This window comes from Aspergillus viridinutans (assembly GCF_018404265.1).
Source record: "Aspergillus viridinutans IFM 47045 DNA, scaffold_1, whole genome shotgun sequence".
NCBI classification, from domain to species: domain Eukaryota; kingdom Fungi; phylum Ascomycota; class Eurotiomycetes; order Eurotiales; family Aspergillaceae; genus Aspergillus; species Aspergillus viridinutans.
Genome location: NW_025091217.1, coordinates 4713604 through 4728209, shown reverse-complemented (window position 1 = coordinate 4728209; position 14606 = coordinate 4713604). Strand labels below are relative to the sequence as shown.

At 52.8% G+C, this 14606-nt stretch overlaps 4 protein-coding genes across 4 annotated transcripts; 2 read left to right on the top strand and 2 right to left on the bottom strand.

Moving 5' to 3' along the window:
- Nucleotides 1–1241: 1241 nt before the first annotated feature.
- On the top strand, nucleotides 1242–4254 carry Aspvir_001345 (F-box domain protein; the record flags this gene model as incomplete). The annotated part of the gene is made up of 2 exons (XM_043266467.1): nucleotides 1242–1393; nucleotides 1494–4254. The coding sequence occupies 2 exons, from the start codon at nucleotides 1242–1244 to the stop codon at nucleotides 4252–4254; spliced, it is 2913 nt and encodes a 970-aa protein (XP_043122402.1).
- Nucleotides 4255–4405: 151 nt separating this feature from the next.
- On the bottom strand, nucleotides 4406–6983 carry Aspvir_001344 (uncharacterized protein; the record flags this gene model as incomplete). The annotated part of the gene is made up of 3 exons (XM_043266466.1): nucleotides 4406–4813; nucleotides 4866–6403; nucleotides 6488–6983. 3 exons carry the CDS (start codon nucleotides 6981–6983, stop codon nucleotides 4406–4408), a joined length of 2442 nt encoding a protein of 813 aa, XP_043122401.1.
- A 1328-nt stretch (nucleotides 6984–8311) lies between these two features.
- Nucleotides 8312–10816, top strand: Aspvir_001343 (putative C6 transcription factor (Leu3); the record flags this gene model as incomplete). Its single annotated transcript, XM_043266465.1, has 6 exons — nucleotides 8312–8509; nucleotides 8587–9041; nucleotides 9096–9533; nucleotides 9585–9853; nucleotides 9906–10439; nucleotides 10503–10816. 6 exons carry the CDS (start codon nucleotides 8312–8314, stop codon nucleotides 10814–10816), a joined length of 2208 nt encoding a protein of 735 aa, XP_043122400.1.
- Nucleotides 10817–11993: 1177 nt separating this feature from the next.
- Nucleotides 11994–14606, bottom strand: Aspvir_001342 (uncharacterized protein; the record flags this gene model as incomplete). Its single annotated transcript, XM_043266464.1, has 1 exon — nucleotides 11994–14606. One exon carries the CDS (start codon nucleotides 14604–14606, stop codon nucleotides 11994–11996), a length of 2613 nt encoding a protein of 870 aa, XP_043122399.1.

The window sequence follows — 14606 nt, the reverse complement described above, 5'->3', positions numbered from 1 at the left end:
CCTACAGGCTCCTCCACGGCTGGCGTTTGAAACGCCGACGGAGCGGAAGGACAACACGGTATGGTTGCGAAAGCTTGATAATGGATACTCGCTCGGAAGCAAATACCACAAGGTACTAGACTACCTAGTAGTCGCGAATGGTAAGGTAGTCGTAAAGTAATAGCCTCAGGAGCTCGAAAGGTCGTAGTCCGATATCCTGTAGGTAATAATATTAAAGTCTTCCCAGGGAGTCACTGAGCCAATCACCGGCACAGCAACTAGCGCAAAGTCGACTATGCCGACGACATCGAGGGTGAAGCCCGAATGAAGTCAAGAAAGATGAACTTGACTGGTTCTAACAATTTCAGTGCCGTCCGTAGTCCGTCATGACCTGGACTGGACTATGGAGTAGAAGAGGCAAAATTGGTATCGGAAACTGCCGAGTCCTCACACTTCCGGGTCAAGTACCTAGTAAAGGTGATATCCACCAGTGTATCAGCCGAGCTTGACGAATGAGACTGATATGCGGGGGAAGTGGCTGTAAAACTGCCGACGGTGATTGATCGACTCAGACTCGTTTTTCTCCTCTTATTTTTGAGTTTCAGTTTTCTCCTGTCATCCTCTGTTTTGCTTTTGCCATTTTCCTTTCTTCTTCTTGTCGGCTCTTTTTCCTCCTCTTTTTTTTTTTGGCCTTTTTTTGGCCTTTTTCATCGGGATGCTGACTCAGCACTGAGGCCAACCACGTGCCTCTGCTATTTTTATCCCCAGAAACAGTTAGTATTATTTATTGTTGCTTGTCATGGAGGCACTAAAGTGATACCTAGACAGTTAGAGTATCCAGCAGGCGAGTTCGATCGCCAGGGTCCGATCTTTGTCGTCTTCATCTTTGTACCATCTTCAAATGACACCTATCCACCTTGTGGTGTATAACATCGTCACATACCATGTCTTATCCCTAATCCTCCTGACTCTGCGCGCTGCTGAAACACCTCTCAGACGCGCCCTCGAGGTAGCTAAGTAATAGATCACCGTTGGCGTGCAAACACAGCCACAAGCACCGCTTGGTGCCCGCACTGGCGCCTTTATCCTTGCATTTTCCCCTACAACACGTCAAATGTCACTCTGCATCTTCTGCTATACCACTAGTCTACTTGCTTCTTGGGGAAAAGAAGATCCTCATAATTGTCTGGAGCTGAATTGAATTGATCTGGCTACAGACATGGTCTTATTCTACCAGATGTAGATGTCTCCATGCGACTATCATGGACCAGGATGTTCGGATGCCGAGCGTCGAGCGGGTAGAGGGCTCCTGTGCCGTGCAGGAAGAGTGTCAGCCGTGCATGAGATCCGAAAAGGAGGCTCGTGAACAGAACTCGGCGCCTTTCGGTCTTTTACCTCGCAGTGTGATTGAGCAGTAAGTGACCTGAAATTCAGCTCGGAATACCTTCTCGATGTTGTCGTTCATGCGTATACTTTGCGACAGGCTGAGAGAATTGCGCTAATGGTCCACGTAGGATTCTATACCTTGTTGATGCCAACACTTTCGCGAGTCTTGCCTTGCTCAATCGAAAATGGAGGCGCATCTCGGACTGTGCCGCACTGTATGCGCATCACTTGTCTCGATGTCCATCATTTTCCATGATGCGAGAATCTATCTCCAGTGCGGCTAACCCGGAGAACTTGGCATACCTCAAACGCCGATTTCTATCAGAGGTCAGGCGAAATGCGTTCGAGGTCTTTCTCAGACCTCGTCAAACTCTGATCAAACTCATCTCAACCTCCATGAGCTCTTCAACAGCTTTCCCGCAGGGCGAGGCTTTTCGTTTTGCTTTCTCGCCCAATGCTCAGATGATTCTTTGCATCAGTTCTTCAAGGATTGTTGTCCTCGACGTAACTTCTGATTCCGCGGCCGTAAAGCACGAGCTCAAAACTTGGAGACGCCCCCTCAACGCCACCATTATTGATGATGGTTCCCTCCTTGCAGTTGTTTCTTCTGATCACCAAATCAATATCTATAGTCTAACAAACGAAGAAGCTTCATTGATCCAAGACCTTAAGTTGACAGAAGTTCCCCGTGCTCTGGCGCTTTCCCCCAGCGGAGGCGTCCTGGCGGTCGCCTACAGTGACAAAATCGAAATGTACGCTATCAGAGAGGGAGCTCTCGTCACTGAACGCAGAGCCGTCCGCTGCGATGGGGTCGATGCAATCTCGTTCTCTTCTGACGGCATCATGCTGATTGGCTCTTCCGCTGACAGCGTCAGTAGCAGCCTGGTCACTATAACAGTGCCCTTCTACACTGACCCAGACACCGAATCATCCCCGAGAGAGGTCCAAGTTCGGATGTGGACCACCCAGATCCTCTTCCCGGACCTGATACCTGGTTACAGCCACGCGTGCTTACTACCGCTTCATGCAGAGGGCGAGGGCAGCTGGATTCTGGGATATGACCGCCGGATCCGAGCTTTCAAAACGTTTGGGGTCACCAATGCAAACTCCGGAACAACGTATTTTGTGGGACCCATCTCCGCCAACACACTACAGGAGGCATTACCGACAATGCTTCCTTCCGCTGACGGCCAAGGCGAGCTCGTTGCGTTGGGATTCCAGGATTCCGGCCTTTGGGTGTACGGGGTACCGAGTCGACTTGATATTGCTAGTTCGACTGGAGAAACGCAAGCCACACCTAACGCCCCTCAAGACCATCCGATGAGAAATCTGGGCAGTCTGCCGCATAATAATGCACTCCGATTGGAGTGGGCGATCGACAAGCCCAAAACAATAGTCAGTGGACACAAGATGAGCGACATGCCCGGAATGACCGCAACCCGCTGGGTTCGGTACGCACACTCTATGATCGGACAACGTCGGCTGGTGGCAGTGGCTCCTGGTGGCGTCAGTCCCCCTACGATCGGCGATGAAGATGTCCCAGTTGACGGTGGAAGAGTCCTTCTCTTGGACTTCGAGCGGTCTACAACCAACGGACAAATCACCGAGGTCAGTATTGAGATTGGAGAAGCAGAGCCAAAACTACTGAGCGAGCCAAATTCGAGTTTGGACACCGAAGTGGAGTTGGAAAGGAGGCGGACCCTCCTGCATCACAGTGATGCCGCGTCTCGACGAGTAAGAGCTGCTGCTCGAGAGACCCGCACGTCTACAAGTCGTGATAATCACCATATATTGTCATTCAGTCCTCGAAGGCATAGTTCCTTCTTCTCCAGCTCCTCGAATGATAACGAAACGCCTCCAATACCCGATTCTCCCTACGACAACACGCAACCGCGATCTCAAGACACATTGCGTCGTGCTGCTACGGCTGCATCATCGAGTCGTGGGCGATACAACCCTTTGTATCGTGATCGATGGAGTCGAATACAGAATGAAAGGCGGATACCGCAGGTGCCCGAGATGTTTCAAATCCCTCACGAAAGTGATGCCGACAACTGGGTCCCCCCACCCCCTCCTTACTCCAGTGAGCCTGACGCGCCACTTCCGGAGTATCTTAGGAGGACTCTTCTTCCCACGAGAACGGAACCGTCTTTGAGAATTGGCGCCACACCTACTTCAGTCCGGAGATCGCAAACTACTCGTTGGGATCACGTGTCCCAGGAAGGAATATCTGCAACTCCCCCGCAGAGGCTGAACACCGTCACTGGCTCGCTATGGGCCCGGAGAAGGAGGGATTCTGAAACCCGCCATCAAAGTTCACGACCAGATGATATTTTTCGAAGGAGAGACCGTTCTGCCAGCTGTTCACGTCAAACTGGATTCCCAGAAGCACGTCCACGTTCACCTACCAATGTTGAGGAGCCATCAGCAGGAGTAGATGGTACTCACACCCCAACCCATTCACCCCTTGCAATAAGCCCTACGCCGGCCCCGTTGCAAGCGCAACCTGTGATTGACCAGCCCTTTTTGAATCATGACTGGCAATTCGATGCATCTGCAGCTCTTGCCATACCCCAGGGAATGAATCATTATCCATTTTCGGTCTCGTCTCCCAACCTGCAAGTTTCAGGTTCTGAATTCGTTGATCCGGCAACTGTCCGAAGTAGCAGCCGACTACATAGTATCCACAGATCGGCAACTCGACGCTCACAATCTCATGACATCCGGTTGCCATCCACAGGAATCCAACCTCTCAATCGCCGAGTATCCACAGATCCTACACTCTCGTCCACATCAGCGAATGAGCAGTGGCGAAGACGTATAGAGGAGTGGAATGAACAAACGATCTACGAAAGGAGCAAAAGGCGATCTAGATGTATTGTGATGTAGGATAGTCTTGGTTTCCATTTTCATCTTTCATATTTTGTCCGCTTGAAGCATTTATTGAAGCGTCTATACCGCTGTTTGGGACTGTTTCCTGGATATATTCGACTCATACATACATGCATGCTTCTTGGGGCAGCCCTTCGGAATTCTGATTTCAAGCTCGATATTTGGATACCCATGAGACCGAGTCTCGACTTTCGTTACGGAATGCTATCCTGTGGTTTTGGCAGTTCTGTGCAGTTTTATGAATTTGGCTGTAGACAATTGGAGCAACACTACAGGCATTCAACGAGCATATTATAAGCAATTGGGCAGTCATTATCATCAGAAATCTCAAAAGCAAAGACGCGCATGGGATATAGAGTATAGTCTCAGCTGCCGCCTCCACATCCTCCTCCGCCTCCTCCACACCCTCCTCCTCCTCCACCACCACCACCACCACATCCTCCTCCTCCTCCTCCTCCTCCACCACATCCTCCACTGCATGACCCTCCCATGCCACCGCAGCCTCCAGCCGCAACACCGCCCCCACATGTGCCTGCACAACAGTTCCCATGGGCTCCTGCAATGGTGCTCATACAGCTCGGGTTTGATGCGTAAGCGTCAGGGTGCACGCACGGGTCGCACATGTAAGGCCCGTAGTAGGGCACGACCACCGGGAAACCCCAGACCATGGGAACGGCGTACATATTGGCGTCTGCTGCAGATGACGAGGAGCGTCTCTTCGGATCGTCGGCTTTGCCGAGTTGCCGATTTCTCTTCTCAGCACGTCGGCGCGCCTTCTCGTAATTGTGACGGAGTTTCATGGCCTGTATCCTTCGAGGGTCGATGCCGAGCACCTTGTCCTCCTTGGTCTCGGCTCGGACCGCATTGTGAGCGGAGATGTGGGGGTTCTTTTCTGGATCGGACGAGATGTCCTGTCTGTCGTGGAGATTGGCAGCGGCTTCGCGGGCTTTGGCCGCTGTTGAGGAGACGAAAGGGCCGCTCCGGAGGTCGGGCGCGCGGATGGCCTCGCAGTACCAGCACGTGCACTCGCTGTAGATCTCGCCGTCGGTTAGCTTCCTGTATATCTTGCTGGTCCATTCGAAGCCATCGGAGAGCCGATTCTCATCAATTTTGTCGTCGTGGTCGATGAAGGTGGCCGTCCTGGTATGCAACTTTGTGTGGTAGACGGAGTACTCGAAGTATCGCTGGGGGCCAAGCTGATGCGTGTGCCAGGCGAGGTCCACGTCGAGGGTGGGGACAGCCATGCGTCGCGGATGCGACGCCATGATATGGAAGAACACATGGTATTTGCGTATCAGGCGGTCCATGGTTGCCATCACAGTCGGCGAGTGGAGCCAGTCGATGTGATCCATCTTCTGGACGAACGTCCCCTGTCGGATAACTGCCCCGACCAGATCTAGAGCAAAGGGTCCGGTGTTATTCCAGTAATGGGACATCATGCGACGAAGGGCTATTCCATCTTCCCTCTGATGCCTCCCGGTGTTTACCTGTCGCATGATGTGCCAATCCTTGAGCTTGCTTTCGAGCTTGTCGCGCAGCTGACTGATAGTCATGCAGCGTGCTTGCCGGGCGTCGGTGTAGTCAAGGAGGTAATTGCCCAGTGCCTCGATAAATCGATTAGGGAACATCGAGTGTGGACTCGTCCGACTTTTCTTGATCGATTCCGGGACTCCACGCAAGTTGTACAGTGTCCCTGGCATCGGTACCTTCTCTTTCAGCCAATCCACGACATCCGTTCTGAATTTTTGGACTCTCAGCAGCTCGTGGTCGATTGTTGAACCGCACGTGGAGCATTTTACGTTAAAGTTCTTGTCTGCGTAGCCGTCGAACTCGTCAAACGCCATCTGAATCGGGAGCGAGATTCTGCCCCGAGTCCACGGCACCGATACCATATTCTCACAGGCGAGACACTCGACTAACTTCTCCGGCGGGTCGTGCAGGTTGTCCCATTCACGGCGGGTCATGTCGTTGAAACTGAACCTCGCGCGATCCCCCGCCTCGTACTCTAGGGTTCGGTTATCGATACAATCATTAATCGTTTCCCAGGGGAAGCCGCCTGCCCAGAGGCTCATCTTCCCAGACCGAATGCAGTCCTCAAGGAAGGCTCTGGGGTTCAGCATATGCGCATGCCATACCATGAGGACATCTGCCCCCGTTAGTACTACTCGACGCCACTGCCAAAAACGACGGAAAATAGGCATATGAGAAAAACTATGTATCGATCACTCACCTAAAGGGGGCAGGGAATCCTTGGACCAAGACAGCAGGTGGTTGCCTTGAGTAATGCGGTCATAGGTCTCGTGCTCCAGGTCTTTAAGGCGAGGGCATGGTCTGTTGCTGGGGACGCACATCTCCCACCACTTCGCATAACGATCAACTGCTCTAGCGGTATAGACAGCCCATCTCTTTTCTCTCATGCGAGCCCGAATCTCATCGACATGCTCAGGGAACTCGGACTGCGGTGGGTCATGGAGGCCGAAGAGGCCATCGTTCCCGGCCACACTATCACGCAGGTCCGCTAGTGCCGCGAGGAATTTGAGATGGACAACGCACTGGTCCCTGGTGACGGTTGTTGACACAGGGGGCCCGGCATTGTATGACAGATTCAGCGGGGGGATTGTTGATGGCTGTTCGTCAATCTGGTCATAGCCGGGTGGTTGCTCGGTAGAAGATCGATCAGCATCATCCGCAGTCTTGTCTTTGACGAGCTCTTGGGTGATAGTCATGTTGACGGGTATATGCGAGTTGGAAAAGTCATTAATGCGCACGTATATCAAACTTGCCAAGGAAGAGATATTCTTTGCAGGAAGTGGAATGAGCAGCTCTTTATATGTTAGTCGGGAATAATTCATCAGGTTTGCGCAGTCAATAACATCATCACTAAGGCTAAGCCATCAAGAACCTCAGTTCAGAAACGACGAAGAATGATGCAGTCATCGAACTGCAGACCGGCAAATGTCGACCCGATCCCAAACGTCATGAAGCTCTCGTTATCAGACAGCGCCCGTAATCTAGTGAAGTACCTAGGAACCTCCGGGCAACGGCTGTGCAGGGCGAGGGCTGTTTGGGGCAACGAGTTGCCGAGACACAGCCCCCTCAGATTAGTTCAATCATATAGGGTCCAAACAAGGAATCATTAGAGCCGTCGGAGGCTTAGCCAGGCTTAGCCCTGCGCTGAACCATTGGCACAGGTGAGGATCCGTGGGAGGTTTCTAGAAGCCGACACAATGGGGTCTTTGCATAGCCGCGATTAATCTCGGTTAATACCTAGTAAGAACAGCGTAGATACGTGGCAGATTAGTACTTGAAGCTAGTCCCTTTGTTTACTGCTGTTAAGCAAGATTGCTATCATGGTAAGTGGAGTTCCATCTCTGTGGTAGATGCCTTAGCGGCCTCAGGCAGCGATTAAACTCCCCAGTCCGAGACTCTGAATATACTCTTCACATGGGTGTTTATGATAGGCTTCACAATGAACTATAATACCAACTGCTGCAGAAGACATCAAAGACACATTGCTCAATACAATTAATTCGACGTTAGGAGCGTCCTAGACCCATAGAAGGTTAGATACACAGTTACTGTAGACAGGTACAGAGTAAGTAGTTGTAGTCTTGTAGACAGGCATTAGTCACGTGGGTTCAACACGTGAGCGGGTGCGAGATCGGACAGCTCCTCTCCCCCCGCTTGTTACTCATCCATTGCTGAGGGGTCTGTCGAGTGGCACGAGAGTCAACTGGCTGGGTACTTGGATTTTCTGATTGAAATAATCTTCTTCGGGGAAAGACTTGTTTATATCAATTTTTTCTTGCATTTATTCCTGCGCTGGGTCCTTCCTCCTGGTCAAAAAAGTTTGCGTGTGACAGCCAGTCCGGGGAAGTATTTTTTCCACGCCCAAGCTTTATCGGCCGCCGCGTGTCCGGTAATCGTCAACGCTCCCAGCCTGGCGTCAATCGGAGGATCGTCGAGCGGAATCGGAGGCGGGGGTGCGCAAGGGGACATTCTGGAGCCGAGTGCACGGAATACTAATAATGCTTCTGCTGCTGCCGGCCCCGTAATGGGAGGTACCGGCCATTCGTCTGCTTCTCCCGCTGTCGGTCCCGATGGTTTGGGACAAGTCAAAAAGCGCACCGTCGCCCTGGCGGGGCTGGAAAGCTCCCCTGGCAGTGTGGATGATGCCGAGGACAATGATCAGCGGGAGGAGAAGAAGAGGCAGCCTGTGAAGCGAGCGTGCAACGAATGTCGACAACAAAAGGTGAGATTGTTGTTTGCCGTCGCTGGCGCTGTTCAGTCCCCATGTAGTCCGTACTGACCAGGAGATTTGTCCGATAGCTTCGATGCGATGTAGTTCAAGACCCATGGACAGACTGTTCGCGATGCCGTCGCTTGAAGCTCGGGTGCAAGATCGAGTCCAACTTCAAACGCGTTGGAAAGAGGAGTCGGAATGCTGAGATGGAACGGGAGATTATGGAGTTACGAAAGCAGATTGCCAACGTGCAGGCGAACCCTGCTGTCATGACCCCTCAGCACCAGCAACACGCGCCTTCTCTTCAGTCCGCACATGTCACTCCAAAGCAAGAGTCGAGTCATGTCAGCCCTGCGGGTGTATATCATACACCTTCCGCCATATCATCCGATCAATACATGGGCTCTCATGAGGCTGTTGCATCTCTACTTGACTTGCGCTCCGGCTTCGATGGCTCAAACTACATGAGGAATGGGAATCTGTTCAAGCGTATTGAAGACGTGGTGGTCGTGCAGGAGAAAGTGACCGAGCTATTTGACCTGTAAGTTCCGCCTGTCCCACCACTGAGTTCCTTGCATCGTTCTTATCAAGACAGGTTTTTCATGTTCTATCATCCCTTTCTACCGTTCCTTGACCGACAACGTTCGCCAGACGATTACTACAGCGTATCACCATTACTGTTCTGGACTATCGTCAGCGTTGGCGCTCGACGGTACCAGACAGATACCCATCTGCTCAACTCGCTGGCTGGTCCAGTCACACGACTGGTATGGAGTACGTTGGCGGATATACCCCAGAGCTACCACGTCGTCAAGGCGCTTTGTCTGCTCTGTTCATGGCCGTTCCCTACCAGCAGTACCTCGACGGATCCTACCTTTATGTTATGCGGTATGATGATGCAAGTTGCCATGCAACTTGGCTTGCACCGACCGTCTCATACTCAGGACTTTAGCAAGTTCCGAGTAGAACTCATCGAGGAGGAGCTCAGGGACAAGGTGAGGACCTGGGCCATTTGTAATGTTGTCGCACAGCGGTATGTTCATATCTTTTTACTCTCCTTGACCTCGGCGCTGACGGGCTCTAGGGTTGCCACGGGATACGGTCAGCCACCGTCTACTCTGTACGACTGGACACTATCAGCGAGCGGGTCGGTGGATCCGAACTTCAAGTTGCCCGAGGATATTAGACGCAGACTCGATATTGAAATCTTCTGTGACAAGGTCACAAAGACGCTCTACACCAACCGGCGGGACCCTGTTGGCCTATGCAGTGACCAAGAGAGATCCACGCTGATATCTTTTCTGTCGCGGGATTTTGATGAGCTCGAGGACCAACTCAAGTCGAAGACTGACGGTAAGCACTCCTAGCCTGTGCCGACATGTGAAGCGTCACTAATGTGGTTCAGCTATAACCGACCTCTTTCTGCGTGCTGCCAATCTCCATCTTCACCTGTCAGCATTCTTTGACGATCCTAGAGCCAAAGACTATCGAGAACGTCTTCTGTCTCTCTACGTCGCAACCACGTCGTTCCTCGAGTCCGCTATGACTCTGGAGACGGGCGTTGGCCCAGTCCTGTCCTACACGCCGTACTACGTGTACCAAATGATGGTTGCTGGAGCCTGCACACTTCTCAAGCTCTGCAAGAGTTTCTTTGCGGCGCACATAGATATGGAGTACACCAAGAGTCTTTTCAACAGAACCATCTGGGCGATTCGGGGTGTGTCGGTGTCCAGCAACGACCTCCCCGAACGGTTGGCGGAAGTCTTGGCCCAAATGTGGCGAATGGGCGGTGCCCAGCAACAGAAAACATCCGCTACTAATGTCGAGGTGGACGATACCTTGATGCTCAAGGTCCGCTGCCGCATGAGCATGTCACTTTTATTTGATTCCGTCTGGCGATGGCGAGAAGACGCACAGACCAAAGGCCGCAACATCGAAGGTACGCTTGACCGTCTTTGCAGTATTATGACACCCGAAACTAATGCTCTTTTTCCTTTTCCAGCTTACCTCAAGAACCCAACAAATCCCGACTCGAACGCGGAATCTTCGTCGTCGTCAACCGCAGGGCCCGCAGGGCGCACCTCGTCCTCCACACCCGGCCTCCCTGCTGACCCGAGTCTCGCGCCAGCTCCCATGCTCGCACAAGGCAGCCTGGCAGTTCCGCCGGCCAGCGGAGTGGCCAATCTACCCAGTGGATTCCTCGAGCCCAACTATGAGGTCTTTGATCCTTTGAACTGGCTCCTGGACGGCCTCGTCGATCTCCCATACTCCTACTCCGCAGTGTCAGGGATGGAGCAACAACAAACTATCGCCTAAGTACCTGAACCGCGCCGTATTCACCAGTTATCTCACGCGAACATGTCGAGTTGTATCATACATTTACCACGTTGACGCCTTTCATTTTGGTCCGGAGCAAAAGGAGTCGGGTTGCTTTTATGTCCTATTTTTGCTTGCTATGCTACGCCATGCCATACTTTCCATATTTGTGATTCACTGCGATTAACGACTGCCACGGATATGAGCGGGATTGCTTGCTTATCAGTATTCTATCCACCAATGATGAGATAATAGACACCTGACTGATTATGTCATCTGAATCTACATTCACCTCCCTCTCTGTTGATCACCTCGTAGGTATCAAACAACCCATCAAATACAGATTGATCGAATACAATTTAGAGGGGTTACAAGAGGTAGACAATGTCCCAACCCAGCGCCGAAAGCAGAACAAGAACAAGAACAAGGACAAGGACACCCGCCTACCAAGCCCACCGCCCCGCATCCTCCCTCCTCATCGCCTCCAAACGACCCCTCACGAAGCCCAGCCCCGTGCCCCAAACAATAAACCCCAGCGTCCATCCAGCCAGCGTCACCATCAAACCTTTATTCTCATCGACGGCTACGGCTACAGCTACACAAACGACAGACGATCGGTCAAAAATGCATACAGTGGAGGTAGATCTGTCGCAGCCACCGCAGCCGTTTCTTGATCCAAGCGTGTGGGAGCGGATGAAGGCCGCGGGGAGGGATGCGTCGATGGGACCAAGTGCTGAGCGGGAGGAAGGGGAGGAAGAGAGGAGGCGGCGGAGGGAGCGAGAGGCGGAGTTTGGGCAGATGGCGGTGCGAGGGAGAATGGGGGAAATAGGGAGGCAGAGGAGATGATACCCTGTCGCAGACCGTGCTTGATTGAGCGATTGGATTGATTTTGTTATCGTATAGTAGTACATCCAGTACACACATGGCCATATCAATGAACTCAAAGATCAGAAAGCAAATGCACGCAAACCCTAGACAAATCTCATGTTGGCTCGTTCTCGTCGTCATATCGTAAAGTCGTAAATGTCATGCAAGGTGGTCAAAAACACTGCTGCAGCAAAAAGGCATGACAAAAATATATGCAAACGGGCAAATCATGGGCATCATTCATATCATAATAGTGCATCCCATAAGAATCTATCAGAGAAATAAAATCATGGCAATTCATAACATAGTGTCAGGGGCGGTGAAGAAGGTCGCGAGCCTGCATGCTAGAGCCCACCAGCACAGCCTCGCCGATTTTCTGCTTCAACTTTTCTCTTCGTGCCTCGCGCTTTGCTTCTTCGCGCTGCTGAAGCGAACGCCTCAGGCGTCTGCGGAGGTTGCGCACGGGGCCCAGTCGAAGGCGCAGCCTCCACCATGACAAGGAGAGCATGCGACGCTGATGGAGAGAGGTCTGGGAGCGAAGCGCTTCGGGGCTAAACATGGTGGCGCCTACCAGAGCACCGCTCCTTTTGGGATGGCGGCGGGGATTCGTGCCCTGCAACGGGCTGCAACGAGCGAGGGAAGGCCCGTCGAACACAACCCGTGGCTGAGGCAATCCCAACGAGTTGCTAATGATCTGATCGGACTCCATATCAACGGCTTGCTGAGGAGGTTCTTCCGACTCCGGCGAGTCGTTCCAGAACCGACGTGGGCGCCAGAATGGATGAAGCCGGCTGTCGATATCTCTACCAGCTTTGCGATTTTTCGCTGAGGTTACGGACAGCGATCGGACGAAACGATCAAACGAATCCGATCGAGGACGAACCACCCGTCTGCGTCGGAGAGAGCCAAAGCGCCGTGTATGGTTCCCATTCAGCTCGGCGCCATCATCCGCCACCCTCAGCTGCCGGTCGGCTTCATCTTCAGGAGTCGGCGGGATGACGTTATGGACCGGAGGTTTCGGTGGCGGGCGAGGATTCCTCAAAGGTGAATCGACATGGCTCGAATCCTGAGGCAGAAGGTTTTCAGGCGTTCGTGGATCCCTCCGTCGTTGACAATCATCCGGCTGAGGCGCCCGGGGATCTAGTGCAGATCGCACAGGCTGGTCAACAAGTAGGAGAGATTCATTATTATGAGGAAAGAAAGCAACCGTCCTCGCCTCCTTTATTTCAATCAACCCGGGCGATGATGATGCGACTGAGGCTGGCGTGAAGAGAATGGAAGGCGGGCGTAGGTAAGTCATGTCTTCGACGCCGATCCAGATGGATTGTGTCTTCGGAGCGTCGGTGACATCCCAGTGACCGGCACTCAAGGTATGATTGTCGAACTTTGGTTCGGGCTGTTTAATAGGGGCCTTATTTATCTCACGATCCTTGAGAATGTCCTGATTTTGAAGGCTCTCGGAGGTGAAGGACGGGCGCCGTGAGCTGTCTCTACTTGTGGGCGCCGACAACGATGAACTGCGAGGCGGAATCACCGGCCGACCGATGTTGCGACCTCTGGAATCTGACGCTGGAGTAGCAGTAGCGATTGAGTCGGAAAATGACCGCTTCCTCTGACGGGTAAGGTCGAGAGATGGCGGTCTACTCTTCCGTGCGGACTCAGGTCGCTGACTGGATCGCCGGGAACCAGCCTTGGATGGATTCCCGCCGACAGATTGAGAAGAATGAAGAGAAGAACGTCGCTCGGGAATCACGACTACAGGGACGACCTCAATATTTCGAGGCGGACCGCCCGGTGTGGCACTGGCTGGAACAGAGATTTCAGAAGCAATGCTCTTGCGAACTTGTTCTGTGATCCGCGCAGCTTTATGGACTAGGCGGTGCTGAGAGTCCGGACTGGAAACGAGCGATGCACGTTCCGACTTGGTCAAGGGCGAGCTGGCGGAGCGTAGAGACTGCCTCTTTTCCGTATGTCGCAGTGTTCGGTTGGCCGGTCGCGGAGCGTCAATGATCATAGCTTCGATTGTCGACGATGTCGACACACCGGAATATCGCCGGAATTCCTCTTCAACGGGGGGCCACCCTATTTCCTCGCGAAATTGTTCGAGGGAAGGGCTTGCCATGCTATTTTGAGCACCTTTGACCCGGTCACGCAGCTTCCTTCCACGGATTGGAGGGAGATCCTCATCATTCCCATCCAAAACAGATCTGTCGCGGGATTTCGCTGTTCTGATTCTTGGACGACGATCACAGGACGCCGCTCGTTCCTCGTCGCAACCATCGTACGAATCAACTCTGGTGGGCCTCAGCGTCTCGTCGGACTGGACTGGAGTAGACCTATCATCTCCAAAACTAGCATCACTGGAACCACGTGGACTCTCGTTCTGAGACGATTCCTGCTCATAGGATCTGCGCTTTTTCTGATGGTGCAATGACTGGGTCGAACGACGCGGGGTCACTGTTTCGCCATCCGAAATCATCTCGCGGGCGGTCTGAAAAGACTCGGCTCTAGAGGACGCTGACGTGTGCCCAAACTGACTGAGACTTGGTCGATATGTCGATGATGCTGTGCGAGGGGGCGTTGTCTCCGGAGTGGGGGGATGGGACGGTTTGGTCGGCGTTATCGCACCATGGATATAGTTGACAGAATGCGAAGAGGCGGTCTTTTGCATGTCTGACGCGTCATTCGACGATGCTTCTTCGTGGCCAGCGCTGGGTGGAGTCAAAGGAAGAGCCGGGGCAGTCGCGATCGGGACTGCTCCGGAAGTATGGCCACCATTGTTTAAAGAGGCTGAGTGCGCGAGATCAGGATCCGAGGACACTTCTGCTCTCCGAAGCAGGGACTTGCAAGATCTGAAGAGAGACCGTTCGGAAACCGATTCTGGGGAATTCACAGAGGCACCAGTGGTTTCAACGCCAGGCAT